The following is a 20,140-nucleotide window of genomic DNA, read 5'->3' on the forward strand; positions in this document are numbered from 1 at the left end:
CATTTACTTTGTCGAAACACGAGAGAGATTTTAGTCCAGACACGATGAAGTCTGTATAAAACAAGCCCCGGCTTTTAATGTGTTAAGTTTTAATATGTACTACATTAAACACTCACAGTAGCTCAAATTAGCCGGAATAGGAATATGGATGTTTCTGTCTTCAAAATAAAGGTTGCATTTTGCACACCTACACTTGTACTTGTCAACCATGGTGTAGAGAATTTGGTATACTACAAACATGTCCAATTCTTATAGAAAGGCATGTAAACATCCAGCTACGGGCAATCTATAGCCGCTGTGTCTCGAATAACAACAGTAATGACCTTTATTGTTAGATCATAACCGGAAGTTTCTGCCTACCGCTCGTTGCCTTATCAGGAAATGCGTGTACAGTGTCAAACATTTATTTTGTGGACACTGTACAGGTCGTTTTGAGCGTCGTCCTTGTAAGCGAGTTTTGTTGTTTTTGTCCGAACGCTTTTATCACGACCCAGTCCGCCCTGCCCTTCCATCAACGCGCAGTTGCTGTAAGTCGCCCGTTGCGTAATTAATGTGTGTGAGAGACACTGACTGGGTAGTTTTTAGTTTAAGTAGCTAGCTAGCTAGCTGGCATCGAGGGAAGGGAGAGAAAGTTCTTGTAGTGTTGAGCTGAATAAGTGCCTTTTAAAGTGTGTAGTGGGATATAACATTTGCGGTTCGAATGGCGTTAGTGCTGACAGCGTTCAGGAGAATAGCTCACGCCGGGTTACGTGACTATACGCGCAGGATTGCGGTAAATTGTGGGGCTCCTGGATGGACCGGTCACAGGGGTTTCGTCACCGGGGCGCAGCCACTGAGGTAGGTCGTTGAACTCACTCACAACACATCCCAACGTTATGTACCTTCTTATAATAGTTAAATTCTACCAACTCTCCTCTATCACAGTTAATTATTAATGTTCATACCAGATGTGAGTACATCTGCGAACACTTGGTACTAAGTATTAAATGTCACAGTGCTAGTGCGAACTAGTGTTAAAAATGTTGCTTAATCTTATCGCATGTGATGTGATGTGAGTGAAGGCAGTTGGTCAGGTTTATTTGGGAAGAACCTTGGAACCTTGAATGAGACTTGTCTCCAGTCCAATGCAGGCTCGTTCATGTGTGCACAAGGTTGTATCTATCCATCCTTCTGTGCCTACAAGGACATGTATTTGGGATTCATGTAAGTTGGTTCATTTCTGTTAAACAGGCTGCCCTTAAAGTGCTGTGTTGATTCAACATGCACTGAGCCGTTTGGAGTGGTTTACTGCTAAATCCTTGGACATTAAAAGGTCAAGTAGTACAAGTATGAGTCCAGCTATATGGATGTGATTATTGGAATATTTAAGAAGATTATAAAGTAAGAAGTAAAAAAAAAACTGAGCCTTTTTTGCATAGGTGTCCAAAGTGCAGCACATAGTAGAAATGCATTAATTCATTAATTTTCTACCGTTTATCCTCACGAGGGTCGTGGGGGGTGCTGGAGCCTGTCCCAGCTGTCTTCGGACGAGAGGCGGGGTACACCCTGGACTGGTCGCCAGCCAATCACAGGGCACATATAGACAAACAACCATTCAACCAAAAACAAACAACCAAAACAACCAAAAATGCACAGGGAGAACATGCAAACTCCACACAGAGATGGCCGATGGTGGAGAGGAGTAGAAATACAATTTATCAAAAAAGAGCAATATTTTAAAAGAAAAAATCTGGAACGCTGACACTAATTAACAACACCAAACATTGTCTTTAAATTAGGACTGTCAAAAATAACACATTAACAGCTGCAAATAATTTGATTAATTAATTACAGAATTTTTTGTGTAATTAAAGCATGTGCACCCGAGGGAGCACAATGTCTGATGCTGTTTCATAACTTAATTCTGACCTGAACACACCACATAGTACTGTATGTATCTCCAACTCAAACGCGTCTCTACACCGTCCATCACCAAAATGGCTTTATAATGATGTGCGTGTGTAAATAAACAGGAAGACATGCAACATGCAGTGAATATTCTTATCACTAACCTTGTAGCTGTTAATTCCAATGTACAATTTACCACATTTAAGGGAAATACACTGAAAACAAGTCAATTTATAACCACAATAAGTGAGGGATTTTGTCATGTTCTCACACCAGGTCAAGTGACAAGGTGACGGTCCATTTCGTCAATAGAGATGGCGAGAAGATAACAGTCGAAGGGTCTCCAGGGGATTCTCTGCTCGACGTCGTCATTAACGAAGACCTCGACTTTGACGGCTTTGGTTTGTAAACAAGCAAATTCGTCCGACACGTAAAGGGTATCTCGTTGAACTCATTCAGCGCCTGTTTGGTTGCAGGAGCATGCGAGGGAACGCTGGCGTGCTCCACCTGCCATCTGATCTTCGATGAGGACGTCTATAAGAAGCTTGGGCCAGTCACAGACGAGGAGATGGACATGTTGGACTTGGCATACGGCCTCACTGATACGTAAGCACACACACACACACACACACACACACACACACAAAACACCCTTTCTGAATATAACCCGCTCCATGTTATAGATTGTGTTCAACCATAGAGGTCTCAGTGTGGTATCTTTGTGTTCCCCATGACCGCAGATCGCGTCTGGGTTGCCAGATCTGTCTGAGCAGGTCCCTGGAAGGCATGGTGGCCCGCGTCCCAGAGAGTGTAGCCGACATTAGACAGAGTAAAGACGGTGCTTCTTAGCGTGACGTCGTGTAGTGTACTGACATACAAGGGCCCTGGTAGGTTTGTGACTGACATGCAAGTATGTTTTTATTCTAATGCCATCATATATACTGATGATTTGATGCCAACTTTAATGTAACCATGTGATTGTGAATAGCTAGAGCACATTGATACGCAATCTATATAAGGTTTTGTATAAAGACAAAAATAAAGTCCTAAAAAGGTTTTTCTCTTCTTCAACACATCGGAAGAGAGAACTTGATGTTGTTGTACAACCAGAAATGACATTGACGGTAAACTGACTCAACTTCTCTGCACGTTTCATACATTTTTAATTCACATGAGCATCAAGAAACATTTTTGAATTTGTCCATATGCATGAATCTGCATGCACAGAAAAGAAGCGATAATGCAATGGAAATACTAGTATGTGCACTCGGGGACATTATACATCCATTTCATTTTCTATGCCGCTTATCCTCAGTAGGGTTGTGGAGGCTATGCTGAAACTCAGCTGACTTTGGCTGAGAGGCGGGGTACACCCAACCGGAGTACCCGGGGGGGAAAAAAACCTATGCACGCATTGGGGAGAACATGCAAACTCCACACAGAGATGCCTAAGCAGAGTTTCCAACCCAGGTCTTCCTGATCTCCTGACTGTGTTGACCAGTCACCTCAATTCCATTGATGAACTTTCACATTCTGATGGCCATTAACTGTACAATAATCTATTATACACTTATCCTGAGCAAAGACAGTTGTCTACAGTTGTAAAATATAAACAAAATACTCAAGCTACGTATACAAGTGACTTACAGTTTCACACATACTTGCCAAAGATGCTAATATTCATCACTGGTGAGTGTGTTTGTATGTACACTGGCAGAGTTATTGTCCAGGCTTTCTTGCTGAGTTAAGGACAATCGGCGATCTTTCCTCAGCCAAGAATTGGGGTGGAGGCTCCTGCAGCTTTTCAAGGTCCCCCATTTACTCTCTTTACGACTTGTCCCCTGCTCCTCGTGTCTCCCTGACGTTGGAGCACAGCTTGTGGTGAAGGATGTGGAGGGAGTGCATGCTTTGGTTTGGTATCGTCTGTTTAATATGTAGGTTTGTGCTGGTGCAGGAGAGGTGGGGTTAGACGACAGGCTAGAGGAGCTGGCTTCCAGGGCTGCCGATGACCTCCTGCACCTCTGGTGAAGCCCCTCCTCTGCTTCGTGGGCGGTCGGCTTTGAGGGGTACTCATCTTCGTTGTTGTCATCCTCACCGGTGTGGCCATCTGTGCTCGCCGAAAAGCACGACTGAATCTTGGCCGCATACACCAATGCTGGTTCTGAGCGTCGACGCTGCCTGTGCACACTATGTGGGGAAAGGGAGTCAGGGGTTGAGGCGGGGTCCACAGCTGGTGCCTCTTGGCTGGGGCAGGAGATTCCCAAGTGCAGCCTCCTTCCTCTGCTGTCCGTCAGCAGCTGCCCGTTAGTGTGCTGTGTGTTGGCATCGGTGTCCTGGTCGTAGTCACTGAAGGTGAGGACTGAGTCCAGACTCCCTGGTTTGGACCTGAGACGTCTGCTGCAAAAACTTGGTGAGCCGCCACTGCTCGTGTCCAACTCATTTTCTAGACTGTCGTACGATGAGTCTGTCAGAGGATACAGCCACTTGTCTGAAAACCAGGGAAAGGTGACAATGGTTAGTATCTACAGTTTTGTGTCAATGACAGAACACCTTTCATCTAATGCAGCATGATGGTGCCATGTTCTGCTTCAGCTGGAGATGTTCCCTTTCTGCATCTGCTAAATGCTATGCTGATACATAATGACACATATTTCATAAGTGTGTGGCATAGTACCAGATCCTGTCTCTTCTTCGGTGCACAGCTTTTGTGGCAAACCTCCGAACAGAGAGGAGGGGTCTTCTCCCAGAATCTGCTGGCAGTGTTCTATCATGAATTTCACCAGGTCACACACCTGCAGCAGACCACATCAAGAAAAACACGGAACTTCCATTAGTCTGTCCATAACACCCATTCATTCATTTTCTACCGCTTTTCCTCACGAGGGTCGTGGGGGGTGCTGGAGCCTATCCCAGCTGTCTTTGGGCGAGAGGCGGGATACACCCTGGACTGGTCGCCAGCCAATCACAGGGCACATATAGACAAACAACCATTCACACTCACATTCATACCTATGGACCATTTGGAGTCGCCAATTAACCTAGCATGTTTTTGGAATGTGGGAGGAAACCAGAGTACCCGGAGAAAACCCACGCATGCACGGGGAGAACATGTAAACTCCACATAGAGATGGCCGAGGGTGGAATTGAGGTCTGCGCGTTAACCACTCGATCGCCGTGCCGCCCCATAACACCCATTTGTGGGAAAATAGATTTTTGTTCAGATCAGTAGAGTATACGATACAATTCATCTTTCTACATTCCCTCCTCCATCTCATTTACCTTCCTGGTTCCTTCATTCTCTGCCTCTGGGCTACACAGTGCTCCGGGAGGCCAAAGCATGCTGGGAGCGATGCACACCGCTAAATTGAAACTCGTCATCTGGTTCTCTTGGGCGTTGCCTTGGATACTGCACAGCACTGCCAACAGGTAGCGTAGCAACCGGGCGTTGTCTTTGGGCAGCCGACTCATCATTCTGCAGGAGGATAATATCTACTTTTTTGAGTTTTGCAAGAATTGAGAGCTGAGATAGACATACAGTATACTGTATTGTATTGTATGTTAGGTGTCATAAGGAACAGTAGCAGCTGTGTTATCAATATCTGAACCTTTTATTATAAGTTCATTGGCTTAACACACCTTTGTATCTCTTGGACCTGTTCCTCCTCCCCCTCTTCATCTTCCAAAGCATCCATCCACTCTTCATGCAGCTCACAACACAGCAGGCTGCCGGGGATGTTGCGCAGGAAGTCCTAATAAACGTAGTTTCAAAGGGAAAGGGGCGAAAGCAAAGATGACATTCTGGACTGTAATTATGTTGTCTTTAAAATCATTAACACCATGTGGAGAGACTTGAGTGTTTATCCATTGACAATAACAGGGATTAGAATGCAGATTATGGACACTTTGTCCCACTAATGTGGCTGTGCAGAAGCAGATTAAAGCCCAGCTGATGGATGTGGGTCAGTCAGGGCGTGGTCTCACACTGACTTTGAAGACTCCGGCGATGATGAAGACGTGGTCCTGTGTCAATGGGAGAAGAAACTGTCCGGAATCCAACGAGTCCCTTAGCTCCCTGACGGCACGAGCACCTGCCGGCCGCCGAAAAATGCCCCGTGTCCACGGGCCCTCGTGATACAGGAACGTCAGCATGTCCTGGCAAGGGAGAAAGACCATTCAGGGACATGTGTTGTGTGAGAAAATCAGTGTGCGGCTCAGTGTGCATGCCCACCATCACAGGCTTGGGTAGAGCGTCGTCCATACACACAGTACTGAGGGTCCGACCGAACAAGCAGCCCTGGGGCGCGCTGCCTGTGGATAACCCTAGATAAGGGGAGGAGCCTCGCAAGAAGGCCCAAGTGATGAGGGACCGCCTCCTTCTCAGTGGTTTCTGGGTGAAATCTTACAACAGAAGATGGTACTGTATTGGAAAGTACACCGCACTATCTCAGTCTCATTGACGCTACACGTGACCTCACCTGCCACCACCTGTGGTTTTAGCGTTTCCTCTGGGCGGGGCTTCAGGATGAACTGGCACCGCTTGCGTACTTGCAGCTGCTCTGTCTGTATCGCCCTCACTATGTCCTCAGGCGAGGTGGAGCTCTGGGACAGCGCTTGTCTTACATGACTCATGTGGATGCTGAAGGGGAACTCATGACCTGGGATGGACGAGGAGCAAGGATCACATCATCGAATCACTGGGCGCTTCTTTCTTCTAGAACATTCATTCATTCATTCATTTTCTACCGCTTTTCCTCACGAGGGTCGCGGGGGTGCTGGAGCCTATCCCAGCTGTCTTTAGGCGAGAGGCGGGGTACACCCTGGACTGGTCGCCAGCCAATCACAGGGCACATACAGACAAACAACCATTCACACTCACATTCATACCTATGGACAATTTGGAGTTTTAACGCCAATTAAGCATGTTTTTGGAATGTGGGAGGAAACCGGAGTACCCGGAGAAAACCCACGCATGCACGGGGAGAACATGCAAACTCCACACAGAGATGGCCGAGGGTGGAATTGAACCTTGATCTCCGAGCTGTGAGGTCTGCACGCTAACCACTAGACCGCCGTGCCGCCCCTTCTAGAACAGTGTAGCGTTTTTTTACACTTGAATAACAGTTAGTTAGATTTACATATCAACAGTTTTACCCTAAAATGGATTATTCCCTATACGTACATTTACTTTGTATCTGAAGAAACTGGAAATTACTGTAAGGTCTTTCAGACTTGAATTGTGCAAGGTATTCCCCAATGGAACAGACCAGTCACATTCAAAGAGTGTCAAGAGAAGAACCAAAACATATCAAGTGACTGACCAATAAGAGGATAGGGCGTATTGTCTCTTTTGGAGAGGATCCACAGCTGGTAGTCCTTCACATTTCCCTGAATAGAAACATGCCAAGTCAGCTACGATGACATTGTTGTGCAGATGCATACTGTAGTGTGAACACTTTCACATGTGATTCATTTCCATGTGAATTACACTTTATAGGATTTGATGCTCACAATGATGCTAAACTGCTGCAAGGCCAGTCGAATCACCTCAGTGGTGGAATCAGAGTTGCTGACAGGCAAAGTCTTGGTCTAATTGGGGTCCGGAAGGCACACAATGTCAATGGTAAAATACGTTGTCAGTGCTGATGTGTGCTTACCACGGCATAAGTATTGAGTCTCTTGCCATACACCCTAAGAGGGATGGTTTTCGGTTCTTCTTTCTCTTTCTCCTCTTTAATGCGACTGTAAAAAAAAGCGGAAATGGTCGCAGAAATTTTTGACACACACCCTTTTAATGGTGATTAAAGGAGCTCACCTTTTGAGGATGGAGAGCCATTGTTCTTTTTGTTCCGCGGAGCTGAGGGAACACAGTAAGCAGAGGATACAACTCACAGGGTAAATACCACGTGGACTTAAAACGGTTTCATTAGTAGTCCTTCACCTGAATGTAGCCACGGAGTTGCAGGTGGGCCAGCCCAAGACAAAGCTCCTCTCGGGGCAGGTGCTTCCCTCACACACCTCCTCCATGCAACTCGCCGTCCACATTTCACACACACACACTCGGGCCTTCAGTTTGAATTGATTGGCTGACCTGCCGATACAAAACATGAATGCACTCCCATACAAAAACGTTCACACAAGCGGTCCTCCTTACTTGGCTTTAGCAATCACCAGGACGTCTGTGAACAGGAAGAGGTGTCTGTCCTGAGTCTGCATGCCAGTCTTCAGCTGAGTGTGCCCGTGTAGGAGAAAGGACCGATCGGGCACTCTCAGGAAGGATTGGACCAAGGAGCATGTTTCTGGGAATACCGGAACTGGGAGACTCTCTCTGGAAAACCACAATCGAAATTACTATTGTTCATTTCAACTTGTAGATGACCACAATGCATCCCACAAGCGCCTTTTTCACATGACTTGTACTTTCCCGGGTCAGACTATGGGAGGATTAACTTTCATAGCATGGTTTCAGACCTCTGAGAAACCAGGGCAAGTGTTTGGAGGACGGATTAGTAAACATTTTTGGCAGCAAAAAGGTCATTCACACCAAAAATGTTTCACTGGAATGAGAAGGACAACAAACCACAAGGTCATCTGGTGGTGAAGCATTGTACCTGGAAAGTGTCTTGGACCTGGCCAGAGCCCTGCTGATGACCAAAGAGGGAGCGGACTGACGCCGAACACTTTGGGACTTCATCCGCTACGAGAAAATGTCAAGGTCAAAGGAGTTACTCAAGAGGGTCGGTGGGGCGGGTGCAAAAATTCCAACAGATAAGAAAAACATCTGACTTGCAAGCAAACAGGTGGTACCAAACAAGTTGAGTCAGAGCTTTTCCTCCTGTCACTCACATACAGTACACACCAGAGACATGGACAGATGTAGCCATGGAACAAGTGTCTCAAAGGTTGTTAGCTAACAACAAAAGCTGTAATTGTGATCAATGAGGCAGAGTCATCAAATCAATTCACGCAAAAATGTTTTAACAAAAGAGAACTATACTACACACAGCTATATTTGGCCCCATGACAGGTTATTTAGCAAAAAAAGGCTGCTTTGTTTGGGCACTGTAAGGTTTGACTGTAATATGTAGATATGTAAATAGGTAGAGGTATATGCAATGCTAGATTTTAGATGACTTGGACACATTTTCTGCCGTAAACACACGTCTATATTACATAATGACCTAGTTACCCTGTTTTATCCCCGTTCATTGTTCCCAAATCCTGAATGAATAAGTCACATTGTGCCTATTTCCCCACAGGGATCACAAAGTCACATTTGAGGGACTTGTGGTTGGATTGAAATGATGCCACAATGGCTATAGAATCAGTCCCATCTCATCATGAGCATGAACTTGAATAAGAACCTACCCATTTATACGTATGACACGCTACTGTATTCTATTACTGTATTGACCTGAACATAAGACGACACTTTTAGTGTCCAGGTCACTGATGTGTGTGAGTGCCAGGAAAAAAAAGCTCTGACACAAATTGCTTGGCACCACCTGTTTGCTTGCAAGTATAACTCTTTAGAACCTAAATATGACACGATACGACTTTGTCCTAATTTTGAATTGCCAAAATAGTCACATGCAATTTGTGGCTTGTATGAAAAAGCAATCCAAACAACAAAACATGTCAACACACACGACGCTCAAAGTAACCAATCATACAAACACATGCCTAAAAAAACAACCATATGTTTCCACCGCAAGTCATGCTGGGTATCTTGTGGTCATTCCTCCCAACATTTTGCCGTGTTTGTCTCATTTTTGCTTGATTACAAATTATTATTATGCCATCAGAGAAGTAAAGAAGGAGGAGTTAACATACTCTTGATATCCAATGTTTTATTGTTCACAGTTCATATTGTGAACAGTACCCAGCATGCCTTGTGGGCATTTGGAAATAACAGTTTTAAGTTACGTGTTATGTTTAGCGCTTAGTTGCCGATTTATGTTATGTGTAAAGATGTTTTTGAGCAAAAATGAGCAAGTATAATTATCAGTACCGATAATTATCGGCCCGATATGAGCATAAAAATCGGTTGATATCCGTAACAGATTTTTGCCCGATCATGTAAACAGATATTTTTTAAAAATGCTGGATACAACACCACATTTTATTTTAGACATATCGGTATTGGAAATTGAGAGTTGGACAATATCCTTGTTATCCAAAACAATAATAATATACAGCAACAAATTACAATATCAACATAGAAAATATGAATAAATCTATACTCGTCTGTTGTCGTTGTCTCCCGTACTCCGGCTCAGTCTGTCTTGTTGATGTTGAGGAGACATGTTGTCCATCCGGCCTTCAGACACCTGCGGCTCAATGTCCAGCTGCCCTCAAACCATCTAATCCCATTAATGAGATCCGGGTGGACGTACACGTGTTGGAATTCGCTGGTTGATGAAATAACACACACTATTTTTCTCTAGGCTCGAGATAGTGATTAGTAAATGGCCAAAGCAAAGCAGCATCAGTGGGTAACGTTGAGGTGCAAGAACACCCACCCACCTCCACGCCTCATGTCAGGATTAGCAGTTTTTGTACCCCCTCTTAATGCGTCGACGCTCAGAGCAGAGGCGGCGCCAGAACGTAGGCAAGGAAAAGTTGGCTCTATTTTTAGAACTCGGTTTTATATTGTTAGATCACATACAAACAAGACAGATAGCTTGTAAGACAAATTTTAACAGATATGTGACTTTACGTGATCACAGTTAGTGTATAAGATTTAGGATGTTATTGTTCCAGTCAAATGTAAACTAAAGCCTGGAAAACAACTTCATTGCAGAGAATTTTGACAAGGCTCACCTTTGCAAATTATTCTGACCCCATAACCAGATTGAAATTTTTAACACAGACAAGCAGATATGTGAGCGCGTTATTGCCCCCAAAATCGATTTTGCTTCAGGAGAAAAACAGAAGTGGGCCACAAACTGGGCTAAAGCCAAATGAGGCCACAAAGTCTTCCTTCCCCAAATTGGTCACAATCAGCCCGGTTAAAAGTGGATCACTACAATGATTACTTTCCATGATGTTGATAATGAGCAGCCTTGGGCGCGGCAGAGAAAAGGAACACAACCTTCACTCTTGCCACTATTGACTCACATCACTCATAAAAAGTATTGATTTATTCCATGCTGTCGTGGTTCACTGATTCTGACCTACGAAGACGAAGTCTGACCTACAGTTCCACCGAGAGGCTGTTTTGGTAATATCAAGATCATTGATACATAACTGTGTGTTATATTACGTACTATATTATGGTAATTACAATGGAAATGTTAGTTACACAAGTTTTTAATAAGTGTACACTGAATCCTTGCATAGTCGTTATTGGTCAAAAAACTTTTTTTCTCATTCACTTTAAAGGAAAACTGCACGTAAAAAAATACTATCATCAACAATCGTGTTTCTCTCTATTTTGTGCATTCTAAAGATATAAAAACAGCTAAAAAGAGACAGCGAAGAATGTACACAGTGGGACACACCTACTAAGCCTACTGAAAAAATACTTACTGAAAAAAATCGTTGTCAATAGTGGTACATTTACAAGAAAAAACTTGTAACATTACGATAAATTAATTTCCGAGAACAAAGTTGGGAATTTACGAAAATAAAAAGTTAAGTTTTCATGTCCGAGGATAGAGTCGTAAAAAACTTGTATTACTTGTAGTACAGTCATATTTTTTCTTGGATCCATTTAGGGTTCTCACCAAAATGTTGAATCCCTGGGTACATTGTATACATTGTATACATTCCATGTATACATGGAATGGAAATGCAACTCTTTAGATCCAAAATCCTTCCAAGGATCAACAAAGAATTGTTGTGCTTGTACTACTAGTGGAAGGTGGGATCGCCACAGGGATAAAACGCAGAAACACATCTCACTACAAAATGTTTTATTTTGACAAAAAAATGGAACAAGATGCAACACTGCATCATGTACAAAAAAATTCAGACAACATTCAAATGTAAACAAAATTAATCTCAACAGATTGATGCTTTTCTTTACAAACAAAAAGTGCAAAACATCACAATGTTGTCCATATAAGATACCAGAGTTCAAGTAAACACATGCAGGGAAACAGCATGCTTAATGCATGTACATTTCTATTGTAGATGTATGTTACTAGACCAAGTTCCAAAAGTCTGATGTGGTAGACTTGAAATCACTAAAAAAAAAAAACAGTAAACACTATGCGGTGCATAGTAATAATGAAATACATAAATCTCAGGGAAAAATAGAAAAATATGTAGTCAGCACATGGGTAAAAATATATGTCAGTACCGCCGGCGCTTGTTATTTGGCCCATCAAACACCCCTACTGGACTCCCTCTTCCAAATCCTGGTGCTGGTCCACCAGGAGGACCTGGCGGTATTGGCTGCTGCTGTTGCTGCTTTGGTGACTCCGCTTCTGCTCGCCCCGTTAGCGATCCACCCATCAGATATCTATCTCCTCGCTATTGTATGGAACCAGGAAAGTGTCCGTTCAGCCAAAGTAGTTGTTGATTAGGTTGTGTCATCCATGTGATTAACACACAGATTTTGGTAGAGAAATGGAAGAGAGAGAAACAAACCATTAGTTTCTTGCTAATTCATTCATCACTTATGAGTTAGGCACCTTGGTTGCATGCCTGTCCAAAAAAAAAAACATTCTTGGGAGACATAACAAATACATTACCATGTTGGCATTTTCAGACATAACCATGGTGGCCATGTTTGCGGTTCCTTCTGGGCCAATGGCTGCTCCCCTTCCACCCATGCTCATCATTTGACCCTGGTTGGTGTTGGGCCCGGCTGGGGCCTGATTATAGCCATCTAGACCCAAAATAACACAAACAGTACTTACATTGGGAACATTGGTTAGTGTCCCTTCTTAACTTCTTAACTGTCTTAAGTGTTTTTTTGTTGTTGCCACGGATATAGAACTCTGGTTGTGTAGCTTTTATATTGCATATAAAGGGGGACCCTTGCTAATAAAAAAAAACAAAACATGTACACGCATTGTATAACACTTAATGTTATTCACTTGTGGTCATCATCCACACATTCTTGCATTGATCGCTGTTTGCACAAACATGGCCATACCTGCCATATTAATGGCGCCACGAGGGCCCGGATCAGCCACTCTCATTTCCTGTTCCCTCTGAAAGGAGAAGGAAAAAAAGCCTTCATAACATTTCAAAAATATTTACTGCGAGATACTTCGGTTTTGGGCAAAATATGTGAGATGTGAGTGGATTAGTTGTTGTTTTACTTGGTAGCACTCACATTGTCCTGGTAGCCTACTTTGAATCCATCTGGTTGGCGTCTCAGCTCGTCTTGTTCTCTGTGTGTTCTCATCATCTCTTCCTCCCGTCGTCTTCTCTCCTCCTCATGCCTGCAAACACGCTTAAGTTCAGAGAACATACACATTTTGTGTTCTCCTCACTTATTTTTCTAATGTCAGTGAACATTGCCTCATTTCTATCTGCTTCCGTCTCTGCAGCTCCTGGTTACGAAGCTCCTCAAGTCGCCTCAACTCCTCCTGACGTCGCATTAGATCTGGAAGAGGATGATTGAGGAGTGTAAGCCAGCTGGAAGCATGAAGGTAGCCATCTAAAGCAGTCCAAACACGTCCTACCGTGCCTCATTAACATGAGTTGATGTTCATGTTTGGCTGACTCCAGCTCAGCCTCCAGCTTCTCTTTGGCTTCTTTGATACTCTTGTCCACTTGCTCCCTTTGCTGTTTCTCCAACTCATCGAGGGCTTTCCAGCGAGAGGAGTATTCAAAGTCAAATGTTCCTGGCTGGGCGAAATGGGGTTGTCGTGCTCGTTCTCTGATGAAAGAGACACATTTAATTTCATTGGCATTAGGTATCATCTGGACTTCATATCACAAGGTGATTCATGAAGTTTTAACTAACTTAAAAACTTAAAAAGTGATAACATACATCATTCATTTCACTCACTTGAGGTACTTTGGAGTCTTTGGTAACAACTTTTCGGGCAGTCCTTCCTCATCGTCAAAATGCTCTGCAGGTTCCACAATGGCTGGACAAGGTGTGCTAAGTGACACGGGTGCAAACGTGTTCATACTTCTGTTGCAAGCATGTAAGGAGCTTTGAATAGCTTAGGGGACAATGTCATAGTTTCATAGTGAAACGTACGTCGTTAGCAGCAGTGCACCTTCGGTACAGCATTCCAGGGCTTTACGAGCAGCCACTTTGTTTGCAAACTCCACTATGCCTTTCCCAGTGGGCCGTCCACGGTCATCCGTCACTACGATAGCTCGTTCCACTGGGCCGAATTGTGAAAACGCCTGCAACCAGAAGATGTGCGGTACATCATGATTATGACAACACCGACTCACCACCAATGGAATAAAATTGAGAACACTTTTGTTCGTCCCCTTTACCTGTTCCAAAAGCTCACTTGTGACAACCGGTAGCAGGTTCCGCACAGTGAGGGCAGCGCCATGCGTAGCAAAGCGGATTCTGATTGGCCGATTGTTCAATATCGTGCCATCTAGCGCAGCTTTGGCAATCTCTGCAAGTGTCCGGGTCTCCTGGAAAGTAAACAGTGTCCATACTTTTATATCATAAAAATATATTCATTCATTCATTTTTTGCCGCTTTTCCTCACGAGGGTCACAGGGGTGCTGGAGCCTATCCCAGCTGTCTTCGGGCGAGAGGCGGGGTACACCCTGGACTGGTGGCCAGCCAATCACAGGGCACATATAGACAAACAACCATTCACACTCACATTCATACCTATGGACAATTTGGAGTCGACAATTAACCTAGCATGTTTTTGGAGGAAACCGGAGTACCCGGAGAAAACCCACGCATGCACAGGGAGAACATGCAAACTCCACACTGAGATGGCCGAGGGTCAAGGGTGGAATTGAACCCTGGTCTCCTAGCTGTGAGGTCTGCGCGCTAACCACTCGACCGTCGTGCCGCCCCATAAAAATATATATCCCAGATAATGTCAGATACCAAACAAACTGATTATATATATCCCAGATAATGTCAGATACCAAACAAGTCTGAAACCACGTGATCGAGCCCGATTTCCGATCACGTGATCGTATCGGACATCCTACTTAAAACAAAGTAAAAAAAAAAAAACAGCACATTTGCCAACTACATGGATCCACGGCAGATGGAGAACACTAATGAGCAGACAGAGGAGTGTTATACATACCAGTCGAATAAAGCCAAACCCTCGCTCTCGGTTAATGAAAACTTCGGCCGTGTTTCCATATTTTGAGAACATACCAACGAATTCTTCCTCGGGAATATCCAGCGGTATATTAGCAACAAAAAGACGGCAGCGCTGTGTGAATGTCTTCTCACCAGGCTTCCTAAAACTGGAAATGTCCAATGTCATTGCCGCCGAAGCATCGTCGCTTTCCTCCTCGGCTCCCTCGGCTTGTTTTGCCGCCGGTGCCTCTGGACTGTCTTTGTTGGTCGGTGTTTGTTCGTCGCCTGCTGCCGGGGAGCAGGTGTTGCTTATGGGGGGTTGTGGTGAGCTGTTGCTTTGCGGGTTCGGTAACTGTCCGTTTTGGTCAGCCATTGTGTGGGCTTTATATAGCGAAACCAGTCCAAATGTGCTTATTTAGAGAGGAATGTTGACGAGCAGTGGAGGAGTCTTTTTTTTAATATGGCGATGGATGCGCGCGCAACTCGACACCGGAAACACAATGCAGCTCCATGTTTTGGTTCAGTGATTACGTAAAAGGTCGTTGATTATACATTTTGTAATAGTTATTTGCAATTTTTTGACAATGTATCGATTCCTGTATATTTTAATATATTGATAATAGTATATAACTGAATATAACTTTATATATATATATATAATAAACACAATTTCCACTATCGAACAAATAAGCATTATCTCATTGTTTGTGCTAACGTATTAGCATTTCTATACCCTAACACCACGAAGATCTCCAAATTAATTTTTATAATTCAATTAGCTCTTCACACTCAATTAAACATACCACCTCATGTTTTACATCAACGGACAATTCTATATTTCAACAACAGGCAATGTTTTACAATTATAATCAATTCGGTCAATCAGTTCTAACCAAAATGGTGACGTCACGGTGACGCTGTTCCACCCTCATTCATTTTCACTAAAGCAGGACATGCACTCAGCAGTTTGGGTTCTATCTCCGAACAGTCCAGAGGTCTTTCTTTGCTTCTTAAACGGTAAGTCTTGATCATATGGAGTGTTTGAATCACTTAATGTGAGGAATGTGCTAGAAAAAAGACTTGGTGAGTAAAGTGCACTGATTGATTATTTAAATAGTTAATGAATAAGATGTGTTATGCGATTTTTATCATCTCTGGCTATACATGAAGAGTCTGTAAAGGCTATTTAAGTTGATGTTATCATGTTATATGCTGTATGTAGCAATAGGGCTTGCTGTTGTTCAACATCAAACCTATAAATAGTCTATTTAATTATTCAGGTTGCCAGCAGTGAAGATGGGATGCATGCAGATGAGGCATCTTTTAATTATTTACACAAAGTTATGTGACTTAATGAGATGCATTAAGAGCCTGGTTGCACAATACATGAGGGTCATATGTTTAATATGCATTGAACATTTTGTCCATTATACCCTGGTGTCATACTATGGAATCATACAACAAGAAATGCAAGCAGCAAAAGTTAAGCCCTTGCCATGCGTCTAGTCGACAACTAAGCTGCTGGAATAATTGGAATAGCTAAGTCTGAATGGTAACGTGCTGCAGAATTCAACTTTTACACTCTTAATCTGCAAGTTTCAGCTAGAGAACAGAAGATCCAAACCGACCATACACATTTCTCTTAGCAGCCTTTTAACCGGGACTCCACTTCCCCCACCCTCATCAAACCAGATTTATACTCCAGGCATGCAGGACTCCCGGGATTGGTCAGGATGCTCAAAGACAGCGAGTCAAGAAGGACTCAGAATGTCTTGATGTGCTTAACCACCACTCTGAGAAGCTTAACGAATGGATCTCTGTGAGTCCTGCTAAATTAACCTATATTGTGCAACTGAGGTCCGCTGCGGAGAACTCGACTCAAGAGTACCAGTCGTGCAAAGCAACCTTTCATGTTTAAAGCACGGCGGCTCAAGTTAAGAAGGCACTTGATGTGTTTCTCTGCACAGAATCCGTCACGTGTAGTCGAAAGGTTGCCTGGGCTTCATTTTTATTGGAGCATGTATAACGCAAAAGAAAAACAAGCATGTACAGAAGTCGGTACGTAGAACTGTATATATGGCCTGAGGATCCAAGACACAAAAAGAAGCACCAGGCAACTGAAAGCCTCTTTAAATAAACACTGATCTCAATTCAGGGGTGAAACCAGGTCAGACGGTGTGTAATGTTGTAATGGCCACAGAACAAGTCCATCAGCAGAGGTAGTGGGGGTCCGTAAATGCATCATTATATTAGACTCAGCTGTAAGAAAACTGCTGTCATGATCTGTGTACAAGGGGAACAATTACAGGAAGTTACACACACGCCATATATACGTACGTCATTATATGTACGTTATCACATGGTTTGTCTGGTATCAGGCCAGGTATCATGCCCCCAAGTGTCAGTATCATGGTTATGTATCATAGATACATAACCATGTGATGATCTTATTATCACGTACTATTTAATCAAAAGACCATTTTGTTTCCAGAAAATGTTCAGTTTATTACATGTATTATATCTAAACAGTGTAAACACAATAATTGCAAAAATTTGGTTTGGAGTCATTAAACTGCCGTAGTGGTGGCAAACGAGCATTTTCGAAAGTGCGTTGTAGCCTCGTTACCTCTATAGGAGGGCACGATCGTTACAATGTTTTTGTTGACATGAAGAGTACAAGTGGACAAATAAAATGAATGAATGAGTTCAGTTTTTCTGCACAGTGGATAAAAAAAAAAAAGGATATAATTTGCCCTCCTTTTTCTCAGGGTTCACTTGGCTCCATTTTGAAGTGCATGAAGATATTTGGGGTCAGTGATGGAGCCCTGGCCAACTGTGGCCCAGATACTACTGCTGAGCAACCTTCAAATGGTGCAGATGCGGGATTTCACCAGGAAGGACATCATTCACCTACACCCTTCAAGTAGGCGGAGCATATATTGTACAGTACGCTATAGCGGTGTTCTATAGTAGCATCTAGCATCTCTCTATAGCAGGGGTCTCAAACTCAATTTACTTGGGGGGCCACTGGAGCTAGGGTCTGGGCTTGTCAGGTTTTCCAAAAAAACAAAAAAAACGCATTTATTAAAAACAGAAAAATGAATAAACTTTGCTTTTGTTCCGATTTTCTACAAGAAAAGCTCTGATTAAACATTCCACTGTTCTCAAATATCTTACTTTTTATTTTTCTTCACAAAATAAGATGAAAAATAAATAAACAAATCAAGAATAAAGAAAATCAATCAATCAGTAATAAATAAATATAATAATAATAATAAAACAGCAAATAATAAAAACTTAAGAAACCACATATAGTTGGTGGGTAGACAAATTATTTTTTTCAGATTAAAATGAACAAAGCATTATTAGAGCCCTGTAGACATGACAAAACACGACTATAGTCACATTTATACTTTTTTTATTTACAACATATTGCGCAACTGCAGGGTCTTGAGACACATGCTAACTTGCAAACTAGAGAGCTAGCGACCTAAACGGTAGCCTTCAAGTTATTTCCTTTAAACTTAAATATCCAAAAAACTTACCACTTCCACATGGATAGGGAGGATAACTATTAACAGTTATTTAACCTTTAACATGAATATTAATCAAACGTAATATTTTTTTCTGGGTACATGATACCATACAGCATCCATCTTTCATATCAAGGCGGGGGCCTCAAACTAGTGGCCGCGTGTTTGAGACCCCTGCTCTGAAGTAAACCCATTCACACACCTTGAATGGAATATCTTGGTAGTGTGAAAAATGAACATAACACGTGTGTCTGGTTTCCACAGCAACGCCTCATCCCGGAGGATTCAAGTGCTTCACATGTCAAGATGCTCCAGATAACTACGAGTGTAACCGCTGGGCACCAGATGTATACTGTCCGAAAGGTAATCACGACACCAGAAGAAGTTATGAAGATATTCTTGCAAAGTAACATATGGCACATCTTTTAGATACTAGATACTGCTACACCATCCACATGATGGATCACCATGGCGACAGCATCTCCGTGACCAAGCGGTGTGTCACTCTGGAAGAGTGTCAGTTCACAGGCTGCGCTGAAGTCATTGAAGATGGTTCTCTGGTAGGATTGAACTCAACGTTGAGTGTTGCTGTGATTTGAGATGCGTAGAGTTGAAAGGAATGCGTGTGATTTAAATGTCAGGTGTGCTCCTCTTGCTGCCAAGGGAATATTTGCAACCTGTTGGTTCCCAGAAACGAGAGCGCTGCTGTTTTCTCTTCAACGTCCCCTCTGGTGAGCTCGACCAGAGGACATCATGCAGGGACACTGAGGGATATCATCATCATCATCATCGTCAGCGTTCTCTCATTAGGATGTATATGAGACACAAATACTGTTTGTATAAAAAGGTGAACAACAACATCAACAACAATATCTTTTATAGGTTTTTATATATGTATTTGTGTATAGTTTATGTCCATTAATTAATGTCAACAGACATTAAAATGATTGCAGGGTCAATTGACTGATGTGTCCTTTATTTATTTTTGTAAAGTTGTGGAAATTAATCAAATTAATCAAATTAATCATTTTAGATCAGGGGTCTCAAACTTTACAAGTCACAAGATAAAGCAGCTCATCAAACATGTGGTTAAAGTTACGACGCCGCTCCCAGATGAACGGAGTACGATGCTAACTTGCTAATTGGGTCAAATGATAACATTTCATTAATGTTCATGTTAAAGGTTAAATAATTGTTAATACTGTTGATTTGAATTGGAAAAATAATAATTTCTCTACCCACCATAGAATCAATATTATGTGGTTTTGTGAGTTTTTCTTATTATTTTATTTATTTATTACTGATTTATTTTATTTACTCTTGATTTGTTCATTTATATAGTATATCATATGATATATCATAGTGGAATGTTTTATCGATGTTTTTTCTTGTGAAAAAACGGAACCAAAGCACTGAAAAAGTGTTGGGTATAAGCTGGAAGCAAAAGCATTGAAGACTGTTTTTTATGTATTTTTTTCTGTTTTTAATAAATGCAGTTTTTTTTTTAAAGTAAGGC

At 42.7% G+C, this 20,140-nt stretch overlaps 4 protein-coding genes across 9 annotated transcripts; 2 read left to right on the forward strand and 2 right to left on the reverse strand.

Moving 5' to 3' along the window:
* The first annotated feature begins 387 nt into the window (after window positions 1-387).
* fdx1 (ferredoxin 1) lies at window positions 388-2,958 on the forward strand. Its single transcript, XM_058050956.2, has 4 exons — window positions 388-837; window positions 2,164-2,288; window positions 2,364-2,493; window positions 2,628-2,958. The coding sequence occupies exons 1-4, from the start codon at window positions 701-703 to the stop codon at window positions 2,734-2,736; spliced, it is 501 nt and encodes a 166-aa protein (XP_057906939.2). The 5' UTR covers window positions 388-700; the 3' UTR covers window positions 2,737-2,958.
* On the forward strand, window positions 2,269-20,004 carry lypd6 (LY6/PLAUR domain containing 6). 6 transcript variants are annotated; one of them, XM_058050954.2, is made up of 7 exons: window positions 2,269-2,288; window positions 2,364-2,493; window positions 13,392-13,493; window positions 17,860-18,014; window positions 18,889-18,987; window positions 19,054-19,184; window positions 19,266-20,004. In XM_058050954.2, exons 4-7 carry the CDS (start codon window positions 17,909-17,911, stop codon window positions 19,443-19,445), a joined length of 516 nt encoding a protein of 171 aa, XP_057906937.2. In that variant the 5' UTR covers window positions 2,269-2,288; window positions 2,364-2,493; window positions 13,392-13,493; window positions 17,860-17,908; the 3' UTR covers window positions 19,446-20,004. The 6 variants fall into 6 exon arrangements, with proteins under 6 accessions (XP_057906937.2, XP_078652542.1, XP_078652544.1 ...); XM_078796417.1 differs by lacking the exons at window positions 2,269-2,288; window positions 2,364-2,493; window positions 13,392-13,493 and adding exons at window positions 16,091-16,108; window positions 16,741-16,910; XM_078796416.1 differs by lacking the exons at window positions 2,269-2,288; window positions 2,364-2,493 and having other exon boundaries at window positions 13,107-13,493.
* LOC131104126 (rho GTPase-activating protein 20-like) lies at window positions 3,012-10,433 on the reverse strand. The gene is made up of 15 exons (XM_058050946.2): window positions 10,128-10,433; window positions 8,496-8,581; window positions 8,039-8,212; window positions 7,826-7,975; window positions 7,700-7,741; window positions 7,542-7,626; window positions 7,396-7,473; window positions 7,206-7,272; window positions 6,363-6,542; window positions 6,116-6,285; window positions 5,875-6,039; window positions 5,524-5,636; window positions 5,167-5,359; window positions 4,562-4,679; window positions 3,012-4,375 (listed from the first exon to the last, which is right to left on the reverse strand). Exons 1-15 carry the CDS (start codon window positions 10,197-10,199, stop codon window positions 3,561-3,563), a joined length of 2,508 nt encoding a protein of 835 aa, XP_057906929.2. The 5' UTR covers window positions 10,200-10,433; the 3' UTR covers window positions 3,012-3,560.
* On the reverse strand, window positions 11,797-15,580 carry pspc1 (paraspeckle component 1). Its single transcript, XM_058050950.2, has 10 exons — window positions 15,093-15,580; window positions 14,302-14,451; window positions 14,054-14,205; window positions 13,856-13,951; window positions 13,527-13,723; window positions 13,363-13,447; window positions 13,175-13,283; window positions 12,992-13,049; window positions 12,585-12,721; window positions 11,797-12,363 (listed from the first exon to the last, which is right to left on the reverse strand). The coding sequence occupies exons 1-10, from the start codon at window positions 15,462-15,464 to the stop codon at window positions 12,184-12,186; spliced, it is 1,536 nt and encodes a 511-aa protein (XP_057906933.2). The 5' UTR covers window positions 15,465-15,580; the 3' UTR covers window positions 11,797-12,183.
* Window positions 20,005-20,140: the final 136 nt, after the last annotated feature.

Source organism: Doryrhamphus excisus, linkage group LG15 (genome assembly GCF_037039965.1).
Source record: "Doryrhamphus excisus strain RoL-2023G ecotype Guam linkage group LG15, RoL_Dexc_Guam_v1.1, whole genome shotgun sequence".
Classification (NCBI taxonomy): domain Eukaryota; kingdom Metazoa; phylum Chordata; class Actinopteri; order Syngnathiformes; family Syngnathidae; genus Doryrhamphus; species Doryrhamphus excisus.

What these genes read in the sequence shown, in the direction of transcription:
- lypd6 (XM_058050954.2), top strand. Translation starts at nt 17,909, where the DNA reads ATGGAGCCCTGGCCAACTGTGGCCCAGATACTACTGCTGAGCAACCTT. An exon ending in CATTCACCTACACCCTTCAA is followed by an intron (nt 18,015 to 18,888) that starts GTAGGCGGAGCA and finishes TGGTTTCCACAG; the next exon opens with CAACGCCTCATCCCGGAGGA. An exon ending in AGATGTATACTGTCCGAAAG is followed by an intron (nt 18,988 to 19,053) that starts GTAATCACGACA and finishes CACATCTTTTAG; the next exon opens with ATACTAGATACTGCTACACC.
- fdx1 (XM_058050956.2), top strand. Translation starts at nt 701, where the DNA reads ATGGCGTTAGTGCTGACAGCGTTCAGGAGAATAGCTCACGCCGGGTTA. An exon ending in ACCGGGGCGCAGCCACTGAG is followed by an intron (nt 838 to 2,163) that starts GTAGGTCGTTGA and finishes TTCTCACACCAG; the next exon opens with GTCAAGTGACAAGGTGACGG. An exon ending in GCATACGGCCTCACTGATAC is followed by an intron (nt 2,494 to 2,627) that starts GTAAGCACACAC and finishes CCATGACCGCAG; the next exon opens with ATCGCGTCTGGGTTGCCAGA.
- pspc1 (XM_058050950.2), bottom strand. Translation starts at nt 15,464, where the DNA reads ATGGCTGACCAAAACGGACAGTTACCGAACCCGCAAAGCAACAGCTCA. An exon ending in AAGACTCCAAAGTACCTCAA is followed by an intron (nt 13,724 to 13,855) that starts GTGAGTGAAATG and finishes CTCTTTCATCAG; the next exon opens with AGAACGAGCACGACAACCCC. An exon ending in AAGTAGGCTACCAGGACAAT is followed by an intron (nt 13,050 to 13,174) that starts GTGAGTGCTACC and finishes TTCTCCTTTCAG; the next exon opens with AGGGAACAGGAAATGAGAGT.
- LOC131104126 (XM_058050946.2), bottom strand. Translation starts at nt 10,199, where the DNA reads ATGGACAACATGTCTCCTCAACATCAACAAGACAGACTGAGCCGGAGT. An exon ending in GAGACAACGACAACAGACGA is followed by an intron (nt 8,582 to 10,127) that starts GTATAGATTTAT and finishes ATTTTCTCGTAG; the next exon opens with CGGATGAAGTCCCAAAGTGT. An exon ending in CAGGTCCAAGAGATACAAAG is followed by an intron (nt 5,360 to 5,523) that starts GTGTGTTAAGCC and finishes ATCCTCCTGCAG; the next exon opens with AATGATGAGTCGGCTGCCCA.